The sequence below is a fragment of the Oncorhynchus mykiss genome, chromosome 8 (genome assembly GCF_057628025.1).
Source record: "Oncorhynchus mykiss isolate SJ-2025 chromosome 8, ASM5762802v1, whole genome shotgun sequence".
In the NCBI taxonomy this organism is placed as follows: Eukaryota; Metazoa; Chordata; class Actinopteri; order Salmoniformes; family Salmonidae; genus Oncorhynchus; species Oncorhynchus mykiss.
The window spans coordinates 90,112,973-90,134,474 of NC_143029.1; the positions used below are offsets into that span (position 1 = coordinate 90,112,973).

Sequence of the window (21,502 nt, forward strand, 5' to 3'; positions counted from 1 at the left end):
CATTACGGGGTATTGTGACGTCATTGCGGGGTATTGTGACGTCATTACGGGGTATTGTGACGTCATTACGGGGTATTGTGACGTCATTACGGGGTATTGCTTCTACACCTGCATTGCTTGCTGTTTGGGGTTTTAGGCTGGGTTTCTGTACAGCACTTTGAGATATCAGCTAATGTACGAAGGGCTATATAAATACATTTGATTTGATTTGATTTGATTTATTGTGACATCATTACGGGGTATTGTGATGCCATTACGGGGTATTCTGTGTAGATTGATGAGGGGGAAAAAAAACAATTCAATAAATTTTAGGGCTGTAACATAAAATGTGTAAAAAGTAATCGGGTCTGAATACTTTAAGAATGTAACACATCTCTCCAGACTAACTCAGACACACACCGCCCGGTGTTTTCTGGTATCCCAAGTCCGAACACAATTCTGTTCAGGGCCGTTCCTCTGAAAGGAGGAGGCATAAACGCTCACACACTTATTGTGTCCTTCTTATTTTAATTTCTCCTGTTCTACCTTGTGTTTTTTCAAGTCAGAGCAAATTCTTCTTTACAATGACGGCCTAGGAACAGGGGCAGAATGACAGATTTGTACCTTGTCAGCTAGGGGATTTGAACTTGCAACCTTTCGGTTACTAGTCTAACGCTCTAACCACTAGGCTACCCTGCCGTCCCTTCATTATTATTGATTACTGTATTGTTGGATTTAGAGATTGCAAGAAAGGTATTTATTTGTATTTGTGCACATGACATTAAAGCGTGAAGCTTTGGGGTGACGTGAATGGGCTGCTGGTGCACACCAGACAGACAGACAGAGATACATTCGCTGGCGGAGAGAAGAGATCTGTGAAGTGCAAAGTGATCTCCTTGACACGGCCCCTGTGTGTGTGTGTGTGTGTGTGTGTGACCACACTGACAGCGTTATGCTTAGTATCACTCCGGTATTCATATCTACTAAACACACGCCAAGTCACTCCAGATTCCAAGGTGAAATTCAACGTTTGTCCCCAGGATTGTGGGAGATGTATTTTTTTTTTTTAAATTAAAAAAGAAGCTGGTAAACAACCAACAGACAGTTGGTCTTGATACAGACCGACACCAAAGAGATGCTGTGTGTGTTGTCGTTGTGTTTTAACAGTCGTGTAATGTCCGTGAGACTCAACTGAAACAAACAGGCTCAATAGTTCACCTCTCCTCCATCCAGGAATGTGGTTTCCCGGTGAGCCGACATGTGCAGCGCTCACCGTGAACATTGCCTTTAAAATTTCAATCACACTGAGGGCGGATCTTCCACGTACGGATTGAATCTAGCCCTTTACTCCGTGAGGAAACCTTTCCCAGGTGTGACAGACTGACTAAAGTTATTAACCAATCTCATAGTGATGCAAGGGTTAAATTGATGTTTAATCCCTGACGATGACACGGGTTAAATTGATGTTTAATCCCTGATGATGACAAGGGTTAAATTGACTAGATGTTTAATCCCTGACGATGACAAGGGTTAAATTGACTACATTAAACTTTGTATCACTTCAAAAGAGATTCGGCTTAATGAAAATGGTAATGAAGAATGTTAAAAGCAGCATTTTCTTTGTTTGAATGGTGTGGGTCGTACCCCAAGAACAGAATGGTGTGAACGTACCCCAACAACAGAATGGTGTGGGGCGTACCCCAACAACAGAATGGTGTGAACGTACCCCAAGAACAGAATGGTGTGAACGTACCCCAACAACAGAATGGTGTGAACGTACCCCAAGAACAGAATGGTGTGAACGTACCCCAACAACAGAATGGTGTGGGGCGTACCCCAACAACAGAATGGTGTGGGGCGTACCCCAACAACAGAATGGTGTGGGGCGTACCCCAACAACAGAATGGTGTGGGTCGTACCCCAACAACAGAATGGTGTGGGTCGTACCCCAACAACAGAATGGTGTGAACGTACCCCAAGAACAGAATGGTGTGAACGTACCCCAACAACAGAATGGTGTGGGGCGTACCCCAACAACAGAATGGTGTGGGGCGTACCCCAACAACAGAATGGTGTGGGGCGTACCCCAACAACAGAATGGTGTGGGTCGTACCCCAACAACAGAATGGTGTGGGCGTACCCCAACAACAGAATGGTGTGGGCGTACCCCAACAACAGAATGGAATGGTGTGGGTCGTACCCCAACAACAGAATGGTGTGGGCGTACCCCAACAACAGAATGGTTAGGTTGGTTGTAGATGGAAGGCCGTGTTGCCCAACAGAGATCTTCCTGTCCTCGGAAGAATGTCTCTGGTGGTAAATTGGATACGTTGTAGTATCGTCGTTGTGTGTTAGACTGGATCCGTCGTTCGTCCTTTCCTAGCCCACGTTTACAGCGGCCGTTGCTAACTCAACGGCTAGGAGGTATCACTTCTGCAGTGAATAAGAGTTCAAAGTTCATACCATTCACAACCAAAGCTTACGCTGAGGTTGGCTTCGTTCTGTAGTTGACATGTTAGTCCTTTTCAACGTGGGACCGTCGTCCTCACGTCCTCGGAACCGGAGGTTACATTTTCGTCAAGGGCTTATATAGTGGAGGGAGAGAAGGGTGTGTTTCATAGTTTATAACCTATGTCTCTTCACAGGGGCGGGCCACTGATTGAGCAGAGCTCTAACCTTATGAAAACCCAATTCTCTCACTTGGAAGCTAAAATTACATGGAATCTTTTCACAAATAGTTTCATATTTATACATTTAAATTGCACAACAATTCCATGTGAATCTGATAACTAGAATGTGTAGACTTTCCCAGATACAGTTTATGTCGTCCTGTCATCAGTCATAATGTCTCAGATGACAACCGAACTGACATCATATTCATTAAGTACCAACGCATATTTTCAACTGGTTCTATTACCGAAATATGGTTCCTTTTCCCCCACCTTTTGATGTTCCCTGACTCTCTATGTTTAACAAAGGCTCTTCAAGAGTCCTTCAGTAGAGTCAAGAGAGAGGCGTAGGGGAGAAAGGTATTTATGGGGGGGGGGGGGTCATAAACCTTACCCACAGGCCAACTTCATGACACCGGTCATCGATAATATTAATGACAAGTAACGGCTGATTGGTCAGCTCAATGAGCCAACATGACATCCTGTTCTATGAGGAAATAGCAAGCATTTTTACAACAGTCTGTTTGAGATACGAGTTTGAGGTGGGGTTTTAAAGTGTTTTTTTCTTCTCAAATATATGCTTTGGACACAGTATTATTTGGGTGTAAGTTAACTGAATATGAACTATAAAAAGTGAGATTTTCATTGGACAATTACTTTAACTGTTGTCTCTCTTAGGTTTGGGTGAGGGGTCGTCCCACAACTACTCAGAGGGCCGCTCCAACCGCCTGCTGTCCCTGGAGAAGATGTTCGGTCGTCCTGCGAAACACTCCCAGTGTCATCACAAGTTGAAACATCTCCACCACGGGGCCCGGATCACCGTCCAGATGCCCCCCAACATAGAGGGTCACTGGGTCTCTACCAGGTAAAACTAACCCTAGCTCCGATCCTAACCTCATCGCAACAGAGTGACACTGGGGCCGGGACTCAATTAAAGGCACGTTGTAGCCAAGCACATTGTTCTTGACGTTTTTAGGGAAATCAAACTCCTCTCCCTGTCCACCTCTCTCTAAGTCCTCTCCCCATCCACCTCTCTCTAAGTCCTCTCCCCATCCACCTCTCTCTAAGTCCTCTCCCCATCCACCTCTCTAAGTCCTCTCCCCATCCACTTATCTCTAAGTCCTCTCCCCATCCACCTCTCTCTATGTCCTCTCCCCATCTACCTCTCTCTAATTCCTCTCCCCATCCACCTCTCTAAGTCCTCTCCCATCCATCTCTCTCTAATTCCTCTCCCCATCCACCTCTCTAAGTCCTCTCCCATCCATCTCTCTCTAAGTCCTCTCTCTATCTACCTCTCTCTAAGTCCTCTCCCCATCCACCTCTCTAATTCCTCTCCCCATCCACCTCTCTCTAAGTCCTCTCTCTATCTACCTCTCTCTAAGTCCTCTCTCTATCTACATCTCTCTAAGTCCTCTCTCTATCTACCTCTCTCTAAGTCCTCTCCCCATCCACCTCTCTCTAATTCCTCTCCCCATCCACCTCTCTCTCCGTCTGCCAGCTGTGAGGTACGTCCTGGCCCAGAGTTCCTGACGCGGTCGTACCAGTTCTTCCCCAACAACACATTCCAGGCCAACCAGTTCTACTACAGGGACAACCACTGCACCACCCCCACCTACACCCTGGTGGTCCAGGGACGGCTGAGGCTCAGACAGGCCTCCTGGATCATCAGAGGAGGAACAGAGGCTGACTACCAGCTTCACCACACACAGGTAGGGGTTGGTTGGTTTGTTTGTTTGTTTGTTTGTTTGTTTGTGTGTGTGTGTGTGTGTGTGTGAGTGTGAGTGTGAGTGTGTGAGTGTGAGTGTGTGAGTGACAACAGTAAAACTCCTTGCTCAACTAGATTAATTTACTAGTGTGTTAAATCCCTGGTCAGTCAATGTGTTAATTAAAGCCCTGGTCAGTTAGTGTGTTAATTAAAGCCCAGGTCGGTCCGTGTGTTAAAGCCCTGGTCAGTCAGTGTGTTAATTAAAGCCCTGGTCAGTCAGTGTGTTAATTAAAGCCCAGGTCAGTCAGTGTGTTAAAGCCCTGGTCAGTCAGTGTGTTAAAGCCCAGGTCAGTCAGTGTGTTAATTAAAGCCCTGGTCAGTCAGTGTGTTAATTAAAGCCCAGGTCGGTCAGTGTGTTAAAGCCCAGGTCAGTCAGTGTGTTAAAGCCCTGGTCAGTCAGTGTGTTAATAAAAGCCCTGGTCAGTCAGTGTGTTAATTAAAGCCAGGTCGGTCAGTGTGTTGATTAAAGCCCAGGTCAGTCAGTGTGTTAATTAAAGCCCAGGTCAGTCAGTGTGTTAATTAAAGCCCAGGTCAGTCAGTGTGCTAATTAAAGCCCTGGTCAGTCAGTGTGTTAAATCCCAGGTCAGTCATTGTGTTAAAGCCCTGGTCAGTCAGTGTGTTAAAGCACTGGTCAGTCAGTGTGTTAATTAAAGCCCTGGTCGGTCAGTGTGTTAAAACCCAGGTCGGTCAGTGTGTTAAAGCCCAGGTCAGTCAGTGTGTTAAAGCCCAGGTCGGTCAGTGTTAATTAAAGCCCTGGTCAGTCAGTGTGTTAATTAAAGCCCTGGTCAGTCAGTGTGTTAATTAAAGCCCAGGTCAGTCAGTGTGTTAATTAAAGCCCAGGTCAGTCAGTGTGTTAATTAAAGCCCTGGTCAGTCAGTGTGTTTAAAGCCCAGGTCGGTCAGTGTTAATTAAAGCCCAGGTCAGTCAGTGTGTTAATTAAAGTCCAGGTCAGTCAGTGTGTTAATTAAAGCCCAGGTCCGTCAGTGTGTTAATAAAAGCCCTGGTCAGTCAGTGTGTTAATTAAAGCCAGGTCGGTCAGTGTGTTGATTAAAGCCCAGGTCAGTCAGTGTGTTAATTAAAGCCCAGGTCAGTCAGTGTGTTAATTAAAGCCCAGGTCAGTCAGTGTGCTAATTAAAGCCCTGGTCAGTCAGTGTGTTAAATCCCAGGTCAGTCATTGTGTTAAAGCCCTGGTCAGTCAGTGTGTTAAAGCACTGGTCAGTCAGTGTGTTAATTAAAGCCCTGGTCGGTCAGTGTGTTAAAACCCAGGTCGGTCAGTGTGTTAAAGCCCAGGTCAGTCAGTGTGTTAAAGCCCAGGTCGGTCAGTGTTAATTAAAGCCCTGGTCAGTCAGTGTGTTAATTAAAGCCCTGGTCAGTCAGTGTGTTAATTAAAGCCCAGGTCAGTCAGTGTGTTAATTAAAGCCCAGGTCAGTCAGTGTGTTAATTAAAGCCCTGGTCAGTCAGTGTGTTTAAAGCCCAGGTCGGTCAGTGTTAATTAAAGCCCAGGTCAGTCAGTGTGTTAATTAAAGCCCAGGTCAGTCAGTGTGTTAATTAAAGCCCAGGTCCGTCAGTGTGTTAATAAAAGCCCTGGTCAGTCAGTGTGTTAATTAAAGCCAGGTCGGTCAGTGTGTTGATTAAAGCCCAGGTCAGTCAGTGTGTTAATTAAAGCCCAGGTCAGTCAGTGTGTTAATTAAAGCCCAGGTCAGTCAGTGTGCTAATTAAAGCCCTGGTCAGTCAGTGTGTTAAATCCCAGGTCAGTCATTGTGTTAAAGCCCTGGTCAGTCAGTGTGTTAAAGCACTGGTCAGTCAGTGTGTTAATTAAAGCCCTGGTCGGTCAGTGTGTTAAAACCCAGGTCGGTCAGTGTGTTAAAGCCCAGGTCAGTCAGTGTGTTAAAGCCCAGGTCGGTCAGTGTTAATTAAAGCCCTGGTCAGTCAGTGTGTTAATTAAAGCCCTGGTCAGTCAGTGTGTTAATTAAAGCCCAGGTCAGTCAGTGTGTTAATTAAAGCCCAGGTCAGTCAGTGTGTTAATTAAAGCCCTGGTCAGTCAGTGTGTTTAAAGCCCAGGTCGGTCAGTGTTAATTAAAGCCCAGGTCAGTCAGTGTGTTAATTAAAGCCCAGGTCAGTCAGTGTGTTAATTAAAGCCCAGGTCCGTCAGTGTGTTAATTAAAGCCCTGGTCAGTCAGTGTGTTAATTAAAGCCCTGGTCAGTCAGTGTATTAAAGCCCAGGTCAATCAGTGTGTTAATTAAAGCCCTGGTCCGTCAGTGTGTTAATTAAAGCCTTGGTCAGTCAATGTTTTAAAGCCCTGGTCAGTCAGTGTGTTAATTAAAGCCCTGGCCAGTCAGTGTGTTAATTAAAGGCCTGGTCAGTCAGTGTACTAATTTAAGCCCTGGTCAGTCAGTGTACTAATTTAAGCCCAGGTCAGTCAGTGTGCTAATTAAAGCCCAGGTCAGTCAGTGTGTTAATTAAAGCCCTGGTCAGTCAGTGTGTTAATTAAAGCCCTGGTCAGTCAGTGTGTGTTCATCCCACTACCCAGGTGGTGTGTCACAGCGCGGCCGTGGCCAGGGACCTGAGCCAGAGGTTAAACCAGAGCTGTCCGGGCACCGTGAGGATCAAAGCACCCTGGGAACCCAACGTCAGCTACGAGCTGTGGAACGAGGAGGGCTGTGACTGTTCCAGAGAGATCAACCTCTCCATACACGAGCTACAGGTTAGTGAGGAGGACTAGTAACCAGAGGGTCGACGGTTCGAATCTCATTCCCGACTAGAAAAAAAAATATGCAATGGGACTGGCAACCACAGGGTTGCGCTGGCATCAATATCCACTAGTAACCCTTTGAACAGAGGCTCTTAACCTCTAGATACTGACCATGGGAGAGTTGCAGTGTGGCTTTCTGTTAGACATGAGTGTACGTTGGACGACAGAATAAAACACGTTTTGAATTATATGTCTATGAATCATTCTTCTTCTATGTCTATATCTATATATCTATCTATATCTATATGTCTATCTATATCTATATATCTATCTATATCTATATGTCTATATCTATATATCTATCTATATCTATATGTCTATCTATATCTATATATCTATCTATATCTATATATCTATCTATATCTATATATCTATCTATATCTATATGTCTATCTATATCTATATATCTATCTATATCTATATGTCTATCTATATCTATATATCTATCTATATCTATATATCTATCTATATCTATATGTCTATCTATATCTATATATCTATCTATATCTATATATCTATCTATATCTATATATCTATCTATATCTATATGTCTATCTATATCTATCTATATCTATATGTCTATATCTATATATCTATCTATATCTATATGTCTATCTATATCTATCTGTCTATATCTATATATCTATCTATATCTATATATCTATCTATATCTATATATCTATCTATATCTATATGTCTATCTATATCTATATATCTATATCTATATGTCTATATCTATATATCTATCTATATCTATATGTCTATCTATATCTATCTGTCTATATCTATATATCTATCTATATCTATATATCTATCTATATCTATATATCTATATCTATATGTCTATATCTATATATCTATCTATATCTATATATCTATCTATATCTATATATCTATCTATATCTATATGTCTATGAATCATTCTTCTTCTATGTCTATATCTATATATCTATCTATATCTATATATCTATCTATATCTATATATCTATCTATATCTATATATCTATCTATATCTATATGTCTATGAATCATTCTTCTTCTATGTCTATATCTATATATCTATCTATATCTATATGTCTATGAATCATTCTTCTTCTATGTCTATATCTATATATCTATCTATATCTATATATCTATCTATATCTATATATCTATCTATATCTATATATCTATCTATATCTATATATCTATCTATATCTATATATCTATCTATATCTATATGTCTATGAATCATTCTTCTCCTCCTGCAGCTGCTGCGTGTGGAGAAACAGTACCCTCATCATAACTTGGACCACATGGTTGAAGAGCTGTTCCTGGGAGACATCCACACTGAGGTAGCCCAGAGGATGTACTATAGACCCTCTAGTTACCAGGCCGCGCTACAGAGTGCCAAGGTCAGTGTGCTGCTCTGTATGCTAGTGGGGCTGAAGGTTGTACAGATTTAAGACGTTAGGTTGAAGACTGTTCCTGGTGTTGTCTGTGTACTTACTGCCTCCCAGACCATGACATACTGATACCATACTGATACCATAACATACTGATACTATGACATACTGATACCATACTGATACTATGACATACTGATACCATAACATACTGATAGCATACTGATACTATGACATACTGATATCATACAGATACTATGACATACTGATACCATGACATACTGATACTATGACATACTGATACTATGACATACTGATACCATACTGATACTATGACACACTGATATCATACAGATACTATGACATACTGATACCATGACATACTGATACTTTGACATACTGATACTATGACATACTGATACCATACTGATACCATAACATACTGATACTATGACATACTGATACCATACTGATACTATGACATACTGATACCATGACATACTGATAGCATACTGATACTATGACATACTGATATCATACTGATACTATGACATACTGATACCATGACATACTGATACTATGACATACTGATACTATGACATACTGATACTATGACATACTGATACCATACTGATACTATGACATACTGATACCATGACATACTGATAGCATACTGATACTATGACATACTGATATCATACTGATACTATGACATACTGATACCATGACATACTGATACTATGACATACTGATACTATGACATACTGATACTATGACATACTGATACCATACTGATACTATGACATACTGATACCATGACATACTGATACCATACTGATACTATGACATACTGATATCATACAGATACTATGACATACTGATACCATGACATACTGATAGCATACTGATACTATGACATACTGATACCATGACATACTGATACCATACTGATACCATACTGATACTATGACGTACTGATACCATGACATACTGATAGCATACTGATACCATGACATACTGATACCATACTGATATCATACTGATACCATGACATACTGATACCATACTGATATCATACTGATACCATGACATACTGTTACCATGGCATACTGATAGCATACTGATACCATGACATACTGATACCATACTGATACTATGACATACTGATACTATACTGATACTATGACATACTGATACCATCACATACTGATACTATGACATACTGATACCATACTGATACTATGACATACTGATACCATGACATACTGATACCATGACATACTGATACCATGACATACTGATACCATACTGATACTATGACATACTGATACCATGACATACTGATACCATACTGATACCATGACATACTGATACCATAACATACTGATACCATACTGATACCATGACATACTGGTACCATACTGATACCATGATATACTGATACTATGACATACTGATACCATGACATACTGATACCATACTGATACAATGACATACTGATACTATGACTTACTGATACCATGACTTACTGATACCATGACACACTGATACCATGACATACTGATACCATGACATACTGATACCATACTGATACTATGACATACTGATACCATGACACACTGATACCATGACATACTGATTCCATGACACACTGATACCATGACATACTGATACCATGACATACTGATACCATACTGATACTATGACATACTGATACCATGACACACTGATACCATGACATACTGATACCATGGCATACTGATACCATGTCCAGTTGCTTTCCACTTCTTTACATATCAAGGCCCAAGTCATTTTAATTCCTGATCGTGCTCTTGATGAGGATGTGATTTTAACTGTTTATAGTTGAACAGAGGTTGTCCTGCTCCATGTAACCTTATAGTCATGCTGTGAAACCAGCTCCGTCGGATAGATTACCCTGAGATCCTCTGGAGTGGCCTGTCTAAACAACCATTACATCTGTACCACGCTGACCCAGCTCCATATCACTGGACTGGTAATGCAAACAGCGACTGGGCACCCTATGGGCCCTGGTCAAAAGTAGTGCACTATATAGGGAATAGGGTGCCATTTGGGACACAAACGAGTGGTTAGGGTGAGGAGCCATGACAAGACTAGCTACGTTGTGTTGCTCTAACGACCAGTGCTGCAGAGGGAAGCTCCTCAGGGCCGGTTGAGAAGAGAAACAGGGGGGGGACATGAAACCTGGGTACGTCCCAAATTACACATTATTGCCTACATAGTGCACTACTTTTGGCCAAAAGCCTATGGGCCTTGGTGAAAAGAAGTACCCTATATGGAGAAAGGGGTTTCAATTGGAATGTGAAACCTTCCGTCTCTGGTAGTGATCAACGTGCGGCATTCCTAGAATTTGGAATCATGCAGCCTTATGAATGATTCCGGACCGAACATCCCGACTCTGATTTCATGCATACCTCTGTCTCTTTCCAACCCCTGTATGTTTCTCCCTGTATGTTTCTCTCTAACTGTCTCTCTCTCTCTCTCTCTCTCTCTCTCTCTCTCTCTCTCTCTCTCTCTCTCTCTCTCTCTCTCTCTCTCTCTCTCTCTCTCTCTCTCTCTCTCTCTCTCTCTCTCTCTCTCTCTCTCTCTCTCTCTCTCTCTCTCTCTCTCTCTCTCTCTCTCTCTCTCTCTCTCTCTCTCTCTCTCTCTCTCTCTCTCTCTCTCTCTCTCTCTCTCTCTCTCTAGCATATCTTAACTACCATAATCAAAGCACACTAGCAGCATTTGCATTTTCCATGAGCTCTAATCAAATACAGGCAGCTTGGGGGTCATCAAAAAACATTTCCCTTGTCCAATAGTTTGCCTTCTATTCCTGAAATAAAGTCTTAGAACAATGAGAGAACATCCACACCTGCTAGCGGAGTCCAGTAGACAAGTCAGTGAAAGGTTTCTATATAATCAACATAGGATTGTATGTGGCATGATTAAAAAAAAACACCTTATGGAACAGCGGGGGCTGTGAAGCAACACAAACATTGGCACAGACACATGCATACACACACACACGGATTTAGTACTGTAGATATGGGGTAGTGGTGGAGTAGGGGCCTGAGGGCAAATCTGTGAAATCTGTGAATGTATTGGAATGTTTTTAAAAATCGTATATAACTGCCTTAATTTTGCTGGATCCCATAATAAACCCCAGGAAGAGTAGGTGATGCCTTGGCAGGAACTAATGGGGATCCATAATAAACCCCAGGAAGAGTAGCTGCTGCCTTGACAGGAACTAATGGGGATCCATAATAAACCCCAGGAAGAGTAGCTGCTGCCTTGACAGGAACTAATGGGGATCCATAATAAACCCCAGGAAGAGTAGCTGCTGCCTTGACAGGAACTAATGGGGATCCATGATAAACCCCAGGAAGAGTAGCTGCTGCCTTGACAGTAACTAATGGGGATCCATAATAAACCCCAGGAAGAGTAGCTGCTGCCTTGGCAGGAACTAATGGGGATCCATAATAAACCCCAGGAAGAGTAGCTGCTGCCTTGACAGGAACTAATGGGGATCCATGATAAACCCCAGGAAGAGTAGCTGCTGCCTTGACAGGAACTAATGGGGATCCATGATAAACCCCAGGAAGAGTAGCTGCTGCCTAAGCAGGAACTAATGGGGATCCATAATAAACCCCAGGAAGAGTAGCTGCTGCCTTGACAGGAACTAATGGGGATCCATAATAAACCCCAGGAAGAGTAGCTGCTGCCTTGACAGGAACTAATGGGGATCCATAATAAACCCCAGCAAGAGTAGCTGCTGCCTAAGCAGGAACTAATGGGGAACCATAATAAACCCCAGAAATAGAAGCTGCTGCCTTGGCAGGAACTAATGGGGATCCATAATAAACCCCAGGAAGAGTAGCTGCTGCCTTGGCAGGAACTAATGGGGATCCATAATAAACCCCAGGAAGAGTAGCTGCTGCCTTGACAGGAACTAATGGGGATCCATAATAAACCCCAGGAAGAGTAGCTGCTGCCTTGACAGGAACTAATGGGGATCCATAATAAACCCCAGGAAGAGTAGCTGCTGCCTTGACAGGAACTAATGGGGATCCATGATAAACCCCAGGAACAGTAGCTGCTGCCTTGGCAGGAACTAATGGGGATCCATAATAAACCCCAGGAAGAGTAGCTGCTGCCTAAGCAGGAACTAATGGGGAACCATAATAAACCCCAGAAAGAGAAGCTGCTGCCTTGGCAGGAACTAATGGGGATCCATAATAAACCCCAGGAAGAGTAGCTGCTGCCTTGGCAGGAACTAATGGGGATCCATAATAAACCCCAGGAAGAGTAGGTGATGCCTTGGCAGGAACTAATGGGGATCCATAATAAACCCCAGGAAGAGTAGCTGCTGCCTTGACAGGAACTAATGGGGATCCATAATAAACCCCAGGAAGAGTAGGTGATGCCTTGGCAGGAACTAATGGGGTCCATAATAAACCCCAGGAAGAGTAGCTGCTGCCTTGACAGGAACTAATGGGGATCCATAATAAACCCCAGGAAGAGTAGCTGCTGCCTTGACAGGAACTAATGGGGATCCATAATAAACCCCAGGAAGAGTAGCTGCTGCCTTGACAGGGATTAATGGGGATCCATAATAAACCCCAGGAAGAGTAGCTGCTGCCTTGACAGGAACTAATGGGGATCCATAATAAACCCCAGGAAGAGTAGCTGCTGCCTAAGCAGGAACTAATGGGGATCCATAATATATCCCAGGAAGAGTAGCTGCTGCCTTGACAGGAACTAATGGGGATCCATAATAACCCCCAGGAAGAGTAGCTGCTGCCTTGACAGGAACTAATGGGGATCCATAATAAATACAAACATACAATAACTAGTGGATAGTATGTGGAAGTAAACCAGCTCTACACATACAGACTTTCCTTCTCTCTTTGTACACTGAGGATGATAGTATATTGAAGTGAAACCCCGGATCTTGTATGTGCCACAAGGCTTTGTTAGCCAGCTGAGCGGAAGCCCAGATAATATATTGGACTTAAAATAGCTTTAGACATGCCCTCAGCTCAGTCAGTTAACCACAAGTTAACTTACAATCACCAATAATCTTTTCTCTTATCCAACACCAGTCACAATCATCAGTTCGCTAGCCAACCCATCCGGTGATGTCATAATGGTTTCTTCTTCAGGATGTGTTATTGCCATGGCGACTATCCGATCCGTTAATGTTCAGTGGGTATATACTGTAGTTGGGGCTGGTAACAGGTCCAGAGTGTTGTCACTGCCAGCCTGTTAGTCTGCGGTTATTGTGTGGATCTCAGTGACGCAATAAGAGCGAGGCAGCAGACAGTTTACACCCATTTATGTATTTTCCATCCATTCTCCAGATAAAGTTATGAGTATGAGCTTTTATTTTGTTCCATATGTGGAGTTGTGGCACTCAATATTGTTTAAACTAAATTAAACACCATAGTGTACAGCAGTGTTTCCAAACACCCTGGTCCTCCAGTACCCCCCAACACCCTGGTCCTCCAGTACCCCCCAACACCCTGGTCCTCCAGTACCCCCCAACACCCTGGTCCTCCAGTACCCCCCCAACACCCTGGTCCTCCAGTACCCCCCAACACCCTGGTCCTCCAGTACCCCCCCAACACCCTGGTCCTCCAGTACCCCCCCCCCCCAACACCCTGGTCCTCCAGTACCCCCCCAACACCCTGGTCCTCCAGTACCCCCCCAACACCCTGGTCCTCCAGTACCCCCAACACCCTGAGGACTGGGCTGTATTTCTGCAGTAAAACCCAGCTGGAGGAATGGGCTGTATTTCTACAGTAAAACCCAGCTGGAGGACTGGGCTGTCTCTCTGCAGTAGTTTTTTCCTTCTGTCCGTCTATCCATGTCTGTTTCAGTAAATAATGTGACCCTGAGAAAACACTGCCACTTTGCTTGGATTCCGTAACGGATTGATTCTTTCTGAAGAAAAAAAAAAGTTTTCCTTTATAACTCAAAGTACAGCAAGAGTCGTTAAATTACAGTACTTAAACGATTCTATTGGTATTTGACATTACAGTAATGTACATAATAGATGTGCTCGACATGTCTAGTAATCCCGTCTAATAGAGAGAATAAAATAGATAGGGAATACAGCTCATTGATCATACTTGATGTTCCTACAGAGACATTTAATGACAAGACAAAAACTCAACAAATCGTATTTAGTGATTTTGCAGTGTTAAAGGGACATTACAGCCTACAATCTAAGTTTGTCAGATGTTTTCATACCTTAAATGTAGTCTTCCAACTCTTTTATTCATTTCTGTCCTCCTCCAGAACCATGACCCCGGCTGCGTCCCCTGTCGTATCATCTACCGGTCGGATGAGTTCCACCCTCCCATCCTGGCGCCGCGGGCGGACATGACAGTGGGGCTGACTGGCCAATGGGTGAGCCAGCGCTGTGAGGTCCGTCCTGAGGTCCTCTTCCTGACCCGTCACTTCATCTTCCATGACAACAACCACACCTGGGAGGGCCACTACTACCACTACTCTGACCCCATCTGCAAACACCCCTCCTTCAGTATCTACGCTAGAGGGAGGTACAGCCGAGGGACGCACTCAAGCCGAGTTATGGGAGGCACGGAGTTTGTCTTCAAAGGTAAAGGTCAAAGGTTGATTTTCAACTCTGTTGAGATGTGAATTTGTGAGCCGTGTGGTTGAGATGAATGAGAGGGAGGGTGTATTTCAGATTACATTTATCATCTCGTCCTCTGCCCCTCTCCTTCCCCCTCCAGTGAATCACATGCGTGTGATGCCCATGGACCTGGCCATCACGTCCCTCCTCAACGTGTTCAAAGGTAACGAATGTGGCACCCATGGTTCCTGGGAGGTCGGAGTTGAACAGGACGTCACCCTGACCAATGGCTGCGTGGCGTTGGGGATCCGCCTGCCCCACACAGAGTACGAGCTGTTCCGGATGGAGCAGAACGCCCACGGACACCTACTCCTCTACAACGGACAGAGACCCTCAGACGGGACCAGCCCCGACCGGCCAGATAAACGAGCAACCTCGTACCAAATGCCCCTGGTCCAGTGTTCAGCTAGCAGCCAGAGGTCAGAGGTCGTGGGACGGGAAGACGAGGACCAACCCCTGAGGCTGAGTAATGGTGGAAACAGAATGACGTGGAACAAGAACCGGAGGGATGTTGTTGTGGTTCTGACCGCGCTGGTACTGTTGTTCCGATGTTACAGCTAAGAACTGACAGTCTGGTTTTTCATAGTTAAAGAACAGACCTATTGGTTTTTGTACATAAAGACACTGACTGTGTGGAGGACTGTGAACCGTGAGAGAGGACTCTGATCTGACTCTACTTCGGCGTCTACCCTGAGGGAAAGGAGAATGCTAGTTGCCTTTGGCGCACTTGAACTTTTGAAATATATTTTTGGGCTCTTTTAAAAGCGATGGAAGCGTTTAAAAGACAAGGTGGAGATAGAGTGGAGAAAGAGTGGAGATAGAGTGGAGAAAGAGTGGAGAAAGAGTGGAGATAGAGTGGAGCGAGTGGAGATAGAGTGGAGAAAGAGTGGAGATAGAGTGGAGAAAGAGTGGAGATAGAGTGGAGATAGAGTGGAGATAGAGTGGAGCGAGTGGAGATAGAGTGGAGCGAGTGGAGATAGAGTGGAGCGAGTGCAGAGTAGTTCCTTTGATGCCTCTGTTGCTTTGAACTCCACTCGGTTATTACCAGAGGTGACACCGCTGCATCACAAGAACTGCACTTTAGAGTGGAAATGGAGAACTAGAGAAGACTAGAACTAGAGAAGACTAGAACTAGAGAAGACTAGAACTAGAGAAGACTAGAACTAGAGAACTAGAGAAGACTAGAACTATAGAACTAGAGAAGACTAGAACTAGTGAAGTCTGGCTATAGAACTAGAGAAGACTAGAACTAGAGAAGTCTGGCTATAGAACTAGAGAAGACTAGAACTAGTGAAGACTAGAACTAGTGAAGTCTGGCTATAGAACTAGAGAAGACTAGAACTAGAGAAGTCTGGCTATATAACTAGAAAAGTCTGGCTATAGAACTAGAGAAGACTAGAACTAGAGAAGTCTGGCTATAGAACTAGAGAAGACTAGAACTAGAGAAGTCTGGCTATAGAACTAGAGAAGACTAGAACTAGAGAAGACTAGAACTAGAGAAGTCTGGCTATAGAACTAGAGAAGACTAGAACTAGAGAAGACTAGAACTAGAGAAGACTACAACTAGAGAAGTCTGGCTATAGAACTAGAGAAGACTGGAACTAGTGAAGTCTGGCTATAGAACTAGAGAAGACTAGAACTAGAGAAGTCTGGCTATAGAACTAGAGAAGACTAGAACTAGTGAAGTCTGGCTATAGAACTAGAGAAGACTAGAACTAGAGAAGTCTGGCTATAGAACTAGAGAAGTCTAGAACTAGAGAAGTATGGCTATAGAACTAGAGAAGACTAGAACTAGAGAAGTCTGGCTATAGAACTAGAGAAGACTAGAACTAGAGAAGTCTGGCTATAGAACTAGAGAAGACTAGAACTAGAGAAGTCTGGCTATAGAACTAGAGAAGACTAGAACTATTGAAGTCTGGCTATAGAACTAGAGAAGACTAGAACTAGAGAAGTCTGGCTATAGAACTAGAGAAGACTAGAACTAGAGAAGTCTGGCTATAGAACTAGAGAAGACTAGAACTAGAGAGGTCTGGCTATAGAACTAGAGAAGACTAGAACTAGAGAAGTCTGGCTATAGAACTAGAGAAGACTAGAACTAGAGAAGTCTGGCTATAGAACTAGAGAAGACTAGAACTAGAGAAGTCTGGCTATAGAACTAGAGAAGTCTAGAACTAGAGAAGTCTGGCTATAGAACTAGAGAAGACTAGAACTAGAGAAGTCTGGCTATAGAACTAGAGAAGACTAGAACTAGAGAAGTCTGGCTATAGAACTAGAGAAGACTAGAACTATTGAAGTCTGGCTATAGAACTAGAGAAGACTAGAACTATTGAAGTCTGGCTATAGAACTAGAGAAGACTAGAACTATTGAAGTCTGGCTATAGAACTAGAGAAGACTAGAACTATTGAAGTCTGGCTATAGAACTAGAGAAGACTAGAACTAGAGAAGTCTGGCTATAGAACTAGAGAAGACTAGAACTAGAGAAGTCTGGCTATAGAACTAGAGAAGACTAGAACTATAGAAGTCTGGCTATAGAACTAGAGAAGACTAGAACTAGAGAAGTCTAGCTATAGAACTAGAGAAGACTATAACTAGTGAAGTCTGGCTATAGAACTATAAAAGTCTAGAACTATAGAAGTCTGGCTATAGAACTATAGAAGTCTGGCTATAGAACCATAGAAGTCTGGCTATAGAACTAGAGAAGTCTAGAACTAGAGAAGTCTGGCTATAGAACTAGAGAAGACTAGAACTAGAGAAGTCTGGCTATAGAACTAGAGAAGACTAGAACTAGAGAAGTCTGGCTATAGAACTAGAGAAGACTAGAACTATTGAAGTCTGGCTATAGAACTAGAGAAGACTAGAACTATTGAAGTCTGGCTATAGAACTAGAGAAGACTAGAACTATTGAAGTCTGGCTATAGAACTAGAGAAGACTAGAACTATTGAAGTCTGGCTATAGAACTAGAGAAGACTAGAACTAGAGAAGTCTGGCTATAGAACTAGAGAAGACTAAAACTAGAGAAGTCTGGCTATAGAACTAGAGAAGACTAGAACTATAGAAGTCTGGCTATAGAACTAGAGAAGACTAGAACTAGAGAAGTCTGGCTATAGAACTAGAGAAGACTATAACTAGTGAAGTCTGGCTATAGAACTATAAAAGTCTAGAACTATAGAAGTCTGGCTATAGAACTATAGAAGTCTGGCTATAGAACCATAGAAGTCTGGCTATAGAACTAGAGAAGTCTGGCTATAGAACTAGAGAAGTCTAGAACTATAGAAGTCTGGCTATAGAACTAGAGAAGTCTAGAACTAGAGAAGTCTGGCTATATAACTATAGAAGTCTGGCTATAGAACTATAGAAGTCTGGCTATAGAACTAGAGAAGTCTAGAACTAGAGAAGTCTGGCTATAGAACTAGAGAAGTCTGGCTATAGAACTAGAGAAGTCTTTGGCTATAGAACTAGAGAAGTCTTTGGCTATAGAACTAGAGAAGTCTTTGGCTATAGAACTAGAGAAGTCTTTGGCTATAGAACAAGAGAAGTCTTTGGCTATAGAACTAGAGAAGTCTTTGGCTATAGAACTAGAGAAGTCTAGAACTAGAGAAGTCTGGCTATGGAACTAGAGAAGCCTGGCTATAGAACTAGAGAAGTCTGGCTATAGAACTATAGAAGTCTGGCTATAGAACTAGAGAAGTCTGGCTATAGAACTAGAGAAGTCTAGAACTAGAGAAGTCTGGCTATAGAACTAGAGAAGTATAGAACTAGAGAAGTATGGCTATGGAACTAGAGAAGTCTGGCTATGGAACTAGAGAAGTCTGGCTATAGAACGAGAGAAGTCTGGCTATAGAACTAGAGAAGTCTTTGGCTATAGAACCTAGAGAAGTCTTTGGCTATGGAACTAGAGAAGTCTGGCTATAGAACTAGAGAAGTCTGGATATAGAACTAGAGAAGTCTTTGGCTATAGAACTAGAGAAGTCTGGCTATAGAACTAGAGAAGTCTTTGGCTATAGAACTAGAGAAGTCTTTGGCTATAGAACCTAGAGAAGTCTTTGGCTATAGAACTAGAGAAGTCTTTGGCTATAGAACTAGAGAAGTCTTTGGCTATAGAACTATAGAAGTCTTTGGCTATAGAACTAGAGAAGTCTTTGGCTATAGAACTAGAGAAGTCTTTGGCTATAGAACTAGAGAAGTCTTTGGCTATAGAACTAGAGAAGTCTTTGACTATAGAACTAGAGAAGTCTTTGGCTATAGAACTACGTGTCAATAGAACAGAGATAATGAAGTGACGTGTCAACAGAACAGAGATAATGAAGTGACGTGTCAACAGAACAGAGATAATGAAGTGACGTGGCAACAGAACAGAGATAATGAAGTGACGTGGCAACAGAACAGAGATAATGAAGTGACGTGGCAACAGAACAGAGATAATGAAGGGACGTGTCAACAGAACAGAGATAATGAAGTGACGTGGCAACAGAACAGAGATAATGAAGTGACGTGGCAACAGAACAGAGATAATGAAGGGACGTGTCAACAGAACAGAGATAATGAAGTGACGTGTCAACAGAACAGAGATAATGAAGTGACGTGGCAACAGAACAGAGATATGAAGGGACGTGTCAACAGAACAGAGATAATGAAGTGACGTGTCAACAGAACAGAGATAATGAAGTGACGTGTCAACAGAACAGAGATAATGAAGTGACGTGTCAACAGAACAGAGATAATGAAGTGACGTGTCAACAGAACAGAGATAATGAAGTGACGTGTCAACAGAACAGAGATAATGAAGTGACGTGTCAATAGAACAGAGATAATGAAGACGCATGAATAAGTGCTTGAATAGCTTTTAAATTGAAGGGAGTATTCTATAACGCTATGGCCAGTACTTAGTATTGCTGGATATCCAAGAAAATACTGTAACAACCTCCTTTTATAGTACTTGGACTTCTGTTGTATAATAAAGACAACTTCATACAATACGAATGATTACCTTAGGTTGTTTTTTTCCCATAATGTTTTAAAACACTTTCACAGAGGTAAATCTAACTTCACATGTAAAGGGTTTACTTTTAACTAACTGTAACAACCTCCTTTTATAGTACTTGGACTAAAAAAAAACATGTGTGAGGCAGACCTTTTGAGAATGTTTTTCTTGTTATTTTTATTTATTTTATTATAATCGTTTATTTTAAACTTTATTTAACTAGACAAGTCAGTTAAGAACAAATTCTTATTTACAATGACGGCCTACGAACAGTGGGTTAACTGTCTGTTCAGGGGCAGAACGACAGATTTGTACCTTGTCAGCTCGGGGATTTGAACTTGCAACCTTTCGGTTACTAGTCCAACGCTCTAACCACTAGGCTGCCTGCTGGTTACTGACCCAACACTCTAACCACTAGGCTACCTGCTGGTTACTAGTCCAACACTCTAACCACTAGGCTACCTGCTGGTTACTGACCCAACAATCTAACCACTAGGCTACCTGCTGGTTACTGACCCAACACTTTAACCACTAGGCTGCCTGCTGGTTACTGACCCAACACTCTAACCACTAGGCTACCTGCTGGTTACTGACCCAACACTCTAACCACTAGGCTACCTGCTGGTTACTAGTCCAACACTCTAACCACTAGGCTACCTGCTGGTTACTGACCCAACACTCTAACCACTAGGCTACCTGCTGGTTACTGACCCAACACTTTAACCACTAGGCTGCCTGCTGGTTACTGACCCAACACTCTAACCACTAGGCTACCTGCTGGTTACTAGTCCAACACTCTAACCACTAGGCTCCCTGCTGGTTACTGACCCAACGCTCTAACCAGTAGGCTGCCTGCTGTCCCAACACTAACCACTAGGCTGCCTGCCGTCCCAACACTCTAACCACTAGGCTACCTTGCTGGTTACTGACCCAACACTCTAACCACTAGACTACCTGCTGGTTACTGACCCAACACTCTAACCACTAGGCTGCCTGCTGGTTACTGACGCAACACTCTAACCACTAGGCTACCTGCTGATTACTAGTCCAACACTCTAACCACTAGGCTACCTGCTGGTTACTAGTCCAACACTCTAACCACTAGACTACCTGCTGGTTACTAGTCCAACACTCTAACCACTAGGCTACCTGCTGGTTACTAGTCCAACACTCTAACCAGTAGGCTGCCTGCGTCCCAACACTCTAACCACTAGGCTACCTGCTGGTTACTGACCCAACACTCTAACCACTAGACTACCTGCTGGTTACTGACCCAACACTCTAACCACTAG

General features: G+C 43.1%; 1 protein-coding gene across 1 annotated transcript in view; it reads left to right on the forward strand.

Moving 5' to 3' along the window:
- LOC110513441 (protein APCDD1-like) overlaps positions 1–16,049 on the forward strand; it is a 30,927-nt gene extending 14,878 nt beyond the window's left edge. Inside the window, exons 2-7 of the mRNA XM_036986650.2 lie at positions 3,327–3,513; positions 4,147–4,357; positions 6,945–7,118; positions 8,417–8,560; positions 14,870–15,191; positions 15,328–16,049. Coding sequence (XP_036842545.2) covers positions 3,327–3,513; positions 4,147–4,357; positions 6,945–7,118; positions 8,417–8,560; positions 14,870–15,191; positions 15,328–15,788 — 1,499 coding nt within the window. The 3' untranslated portion in view covers positions 15,789–16,049. The remainder of the gene's footprint in view (positions 1–3,326; positions 3,514–4,146; positions 4,358–6,944; positions 7,119–8,416; positions 8,561–14,869; positions 15,192–15,327) is intronic.
- Positions 16,050–21,502: the final 5,453 nt, after the last annotated feature.